Source organism: Sparus aurata, chromosome 24, assembly GCF_900880675.1.
Source record: "Sparus aurata chromosome 24, fSpaAur1.1, whole genome shotgun sequence".
NCBI classification, from domain to species: domain Eukaryota; kingdom Metazoa; phylum Chordata; class Actinopteri; order Spariformes; family Sparidae; genus Sparus; species Sparus aurata.
In genome coordinates this window covers 21196576-21202205 of record NC_044210.1, presented here as the reverse complement: position 1 = coordinate 21202205, position 5630 = coordinate 21196576, and the positions used below count along the sequence as shown (strand labels likewise).

General features: G+C 42.8%; 1 protein-coding gene across 1 annotated transcript; it reads left to right on the top strand.

The window, feature by feature from the left end:
- The first annotated feature begins 285 nt into the window (after positions 1 to 285).
- Positions 286 to 5630, top strand: ackr3b (atypical chemokine receptor 3b). The gene is made up of 2 exons (XM_030409242.1): positions 286 to 546; positions 2769 to 5630. Exon 2 carries the CDS (start codon positions 2791 to 2793, stop codon positions 3892 to 3894), a length of 1104 nt encoding a protein of 367 aa, XP_030265102.1. The 5' UTR covers positions 286 to 546; positions 2769 to 2790; the 3' UTR covers positions 3895 to 5630.

Here is a 5630-nt window from a genome sequence, read left to right as displayed (position 1 = left end):
CGGGCTAGATTCAGATTTTATTATTCACTTAATTTTTATTTTATTTTTACACTGTAATAAATCATTGCACTATTTTATTCTTTATGAAATGATCATATTTTAATTATATATATTTATCAAATTAACATTCAAACATCTCGGGTGAAAAAATAAAGTTGTTTAATCACAGTTCAGACTTTTTAAAGTGAATTATGAAAGTATAAATCTGAGTGTGTCTGTGAACACATTTGTTTCATCCTCTGTTAAAACCTCCTGAACTCTTCTCTTCAGGATTTGGACGTCACGCCTCAGTGGCGCTTTTGTTTGCGGTTTAAAAGGAGACCCGCACTTCTTTCGCACATCCTTCACTTGTATTGTCCCGCAGCTGAAACTGCAATAAATCACCGCAGAGCTGCTGTGGGCGTTTCTTCTTCTCTGTGCTGCTTATTACCCTGCGGAGAGAAGCGGGCCCGGTCAGTCCGCCTCACAGCCGCACCGGGTGGACTCTGACCGGCCTCGGTACCTGGACTGAACCGAGAGGAGTGCGTGGAGCTCAGCAGACACTCTGTAAGTCTTTTTAAGTCTTAAACTAGTAAAAACTTAAGTGGAGTTCGGCTCCATCCCGCATGGTTCTGCAGATAAACCAGACTCGCTCCGCTCTCCAAGCCAGACTCCATTCAGAAATGAGTCTTTTAAAACGCTTTGACGAACAGGAACAGTTCGCGCTTCTGTATGAAAACGATGAACTGCTATCAGTGATTATTAATGATCTCTAATATATTCTGGATATACATCATATTAAGTTCAAACTCCTGCTGGTTTACACAGTACGACCTTCAACCTGATCTAAAACGTGTTGTTTTCATGCACAAACTTTCTGTGATGGTGTTGAAATGTGAGCCGAACTGAAGAGCGCGTCCCGCTGATTCTTCCAAAGTTAATTATTGTGTTATTAACTGAATCCGTGCGTCAGTTAACAAATCATCCTTAATTAACCGAGTTTTTAAAGTAGGTTCAACTTGCATTCCTTCATTTTCTTTTTGAGATGCCAACTGTGAAGCAGGAACACAAATTAGAGTGTTAGAAAAACAAGTGGCACATTCATCGTGTTTGCGTGCCGTGAAAAGACTTTAATGTCATAAGTGAGCAAGAATGTCCTGTGGTGCTATCGGCATGTTAGTCTTCTACCAAACATCACTTCATCGTAATGAATTCTGCTTCGGGTCCACAGAACTGACCTCCAGTCAGAAGTTGTTTCTTCCACATTCTTTCAGCTAAAATCGACCGTTTTTCGCACGCAGTTAGGTAAATCTGCGATGTGATGCTGTTGATGACAAACAGGAGTCGGACTGTGTGTTTATGACACTTGAAGTGCTCTCTGCAGGTTTACAGTAATCTGGTGCTGCGTTCAGGTGCCTCCTAGCTCACGTCTTATCAGACAAACTGGTTTAACATTGAATGGGAGCTCTGGTTTCACAGATCAGCTCATTAACATAATCCTGAATGAGTCCGTGAACGCACCACAAACAAAAGCGTTGGAAGACTCAGAGATCAGATGAAGCTTCCTCCTCCTCCTCCTCCTCCTCCTCTGACCGAACCACTAATTGTCTCTTTGTTTCAGCTCAACAGTAAACTTTTATTTTGAAGGTCGTGACCTTTCAGTTTAAAGTCCCCTGTTGAGTTTTTATTATAAAGTGAAGGACCCATAAAACTGAGTCCTCTTCTTCTTTTGTTTCCTCCTCCTGCTCCTCCTGCTCGTCTTCCTCCTGCTCAACTTTTCATGTCAAAATTGAGAAAGTCATTTTTTCATGTAAACATTTCATCATCAGATATTAAAAATGTTCGACTCATTAGTTCATATCTCTGATTTATTTCAGGTGATCTTGTTGTGTAACATCTGATTTTAAGGTCTTCCAGACACATAAAGCAAAATCCTTAAACTGAGAGCTTTTTCAATGGAGTTTGGTAAAAATAGTTGATAGAGTTCTCTATGAATTTCTCTGTTGAACAAGTAAAATGAAAACAACACAAAGTGATGATGATGATGACAGTGTTCTTAATATTTACATTTTCTGTTTTCATGTGTTTCCTGTTGAATTGATCATAACAATATTTTAAGTGCAGACAGGAAGTTGTTCTTTGTTCCGATCATTCTGGTCAGTATTGATCTCAGTAATGATCTGTGACGATGACACACTTCCTGTTTATTGTTCCAAACATCTGCTTCACTTTATTAATGATGTCTGGATGGTTCACCTCCTCTGACCTCCGTCTGTGTGTGTGTGTGTGTCTCTGTGTGTGTGTGTGTGTGGTCTTGAGTTTTATTACCTGCAGTGACTTGAAGCAGAAGAATCCTGTTCATCTGTTTTCAGATTAATCGGATCAATTAGATAATCGTTCGGGCTGTCTGTCACTGATTAGTGTGTGTGTGTGTGTGTGTGTGTGTACGTGCGTGTGTGTGTGTGTGTGTGTGTGTACGTGAGTGTGTGTACGTGCGTGTGTGTGTGTGCGTGTGTGTACGTGCGCGTGTGTGTGTGTGTATGTGTGTCTGTGTGTGTGTTTTGATTTGAGCAGATGTTAAACAGAGTCTGGTTGTTAGTCGTTGTCGACCTACATTTGATTGATGGATTTTCAGTAAACAGTGTTAATAAACATTCTGCTGACGAGACGTTGCTGCTCTGAATTAAAGGAAGTGATGTAATAACACGTCATTATGAGTGAGGTCATCATTTGTGGCCAGCTCTGATCCAAATCCTAAAGGTCCTGTTCCATCTCTTTCTCTTTTCCAGGTGTGACACTAACCTCACCATCATGAGTCTGAGCGCCAACGATCTCACTGAGCTCATGGAGCTGTGGGAGGAGCTAAACCTGACCGCCGCCAACCACTACAACCTGTCCCACGTGGAGACTCTGCTGTGTTCAGGCGCCATCAGCCACGCCGCCTTGCTGCACATTCTGTCCGTCCTCTATGTCTTCATCTTCCTGGTGGGCCTTGCCGCCAATGCTCTGGTAGTCTGGGTCAACCTGCGCTCTGACAGGAACCGCTATGAGACGCACCTGTACATCCTGAACCTGGCTGTGGCTGACCTGTGTGTCGTGGCAACGCTGCCAGTGTGGGTGACCTCGCTGCTGCAGGGCGGACGCTGGCCATTCGGAGAGGCCGTCTGTAAACTCACTCACCTGGTCTTCAGTGTCAACCTCTTCAGCAGCATCTTCTTCCTCACCTGCATGAGCGTGGATCGCTACCTGTCCGTCACGCTGTTCACTGACGCCCCCGACAGCCGCAGGAAGAAGGTGATGCGACGGCTCATCTGCGTTCTGGTTTGGCTGCTGGCGCTGGCGGCCTCCGCCCCCGACACATACTTTCTGCGGGCGGTGAAGTCGTCGCACTACGAAGGCGCCGTCTGTCGGCCGGTGTACCCGTCTGATAACCCTCGAGAGTGGATGGTGGGTGTCCAGCTTAGCTTCATCGTGCTTGGCTTTGCAATCCCTTTCCCCGTCATCGCTGTCTTCTACCTGCTCCTGGTGGTGGCGATCCCTCCCAGCTCGGATCAGGAGCGCCGCATCAGCAGGCGAATCATCCTCACCTACATCGTGGTCTTCCTAGTGTGCTGGCTGCCGTTCCACACCGTCCTCCTGCTGGACACCCTGTCACTGCTCAACCTGCTTCCCTTCAGCTGTCGGCTGGAGAACTTCCTGGACGTGGCGCTGCACCTGACGCAATGTTTCTCGCTGGTCCACTGTTGTATCAACCCTGTCCTGTACAACTTCCTCCACAGGAACTACCGCTATGACCTCATGAAGGCCTTTATCTTCAAGTACTCCACAAAGTCGGGACTTGCCAGACTCATCGACGGCTCGCACGCCTCCGACACGGAGTACTCGGCAGTGACGGTGGACAGCAGCCCGATGTGAACTCACCTAGACTCTTACGACTTAATGATGAGCAACACTGTCGCAGTGTGAAGACTTGATAAAATTCTTAGTGCTTGCAAACGATTCTTCTACCTGTTCCTGGTGGTGGAGATCCTTTCCCAGCTTTGACCAGGAGCGCCACAGCCGCTCTAAAGCCTTGGTTGTCTCTGATGGTCTCTGATTGTCTGGGACGTGCTGATGGACAATTATCTTCAGATGTAAACACTAGTTAGGACTTAGGAAGGCCTCAGAGGATTTCTGATTGACTTTTACAGCCTTGCAAAAACTTCTTTGGATTGGAGAGTAAATCTCAAGACATTGGAAGATGTCTGAAGACTTGGAAACTTCTGGACAATCTACTCCAGGTGTTAACACCTATCAAGACATTGGAGTGCTTCATGAGAAATCTATTAGCTTCGGATAATGTTGGGTTTTGTCAGATGAGGTGCTACGATTCAGCTGCCAGATCATCCTCAGCTACATCCGGGTCTTCTGGTGTTTAAAGTCTTCTGAGCCAGAATATTATGATCATTGGTTGAATTTGTAGTAAAGAGAACTAGAGCAAAGAACTGATTACAACAGGAGCTGGGGGCGGGGTTATTGTGACCATGGACCAACTGAAGTGGTTTATCACCGCCATTGCCAGTGTAACATGTTCTGACTTCTTTCTGAGAATAAAGGTCCAAGGTCCAGTCATGTTTGGATGTTTTCATGCAGAGTCAGGAGCAACACTGCAGACGTATACTGGGACCGAACAATGTTCTGATCTTCTTCTTCTTCTTCAGCCAATGGACAAGCAGGACTCTGTAGTCAGTGGGGAGAGCGTCCACATACTTCTGGCATATTATTATATTAGTAACACTTAATTTTACAGGTTTGGAAATGTTTGATAAGTAGGTTGTGATTATCAGACAATGTGTCTGTATAATGACCTGAACATGATTTAATTATTAATAATTAATATTCTGATGCTTTCAACAAGCACTTAATAATCATCTGCAGATTTATTGATCATATACTTAAAGAAATTATCAGCTATTTATTAACTGATAATTGTGAAATATCAGAATATTATTAAATCATCTTGGAGGTTATTATTGTGTTAATTTGGGGAAAATTTCAAAGACATTTTCAAACATGTTGCTTGGTTATTAACACTTATGTACCATTAAAGTGATCCTGTGGACTGAATCATTATAAATATGAAACGATTTATTCAACAGAAGAAGAAGTAGAGCAACATATGAATGTTTTCATGTCACTGCAGAGAAACAACTGAGAATAAATATGTAAATATAATTATTTTTTTCTTCACACCGCCTGATTTTATTTTTATTTCATGTAAAATATATGTGTCACTCTGTTCTGGGTCATGTTTTATCTATCTATGAATAAAGGTACAGTTGAAAATTTATCTTTTTGTAAAAATGAAACTTTTCACTGCAGTCAACTAGTGCTGATCAAATAAATACAAACTTTTAAAAAATGAGTGTTTCGTATCTGTAATTCTGCTGCAGTCATACAATAATCTGATGTTTTCAAACCAAACTCTGTTCATAAAAACATGAAGTCAAGTTGAAGTTGAAAATCTGATTTGGAGTAAAAGTTTTGTCACTTTGTCTCCAAACTTATTCTTCTTCTTCATTCTTTGTAAAGGAAAGTGTTTCGTGTGTGTGTGTGTCATATATTATATATCTTATATCTTGTGTGTATTCAATAAACAAGCTGAACCTGAA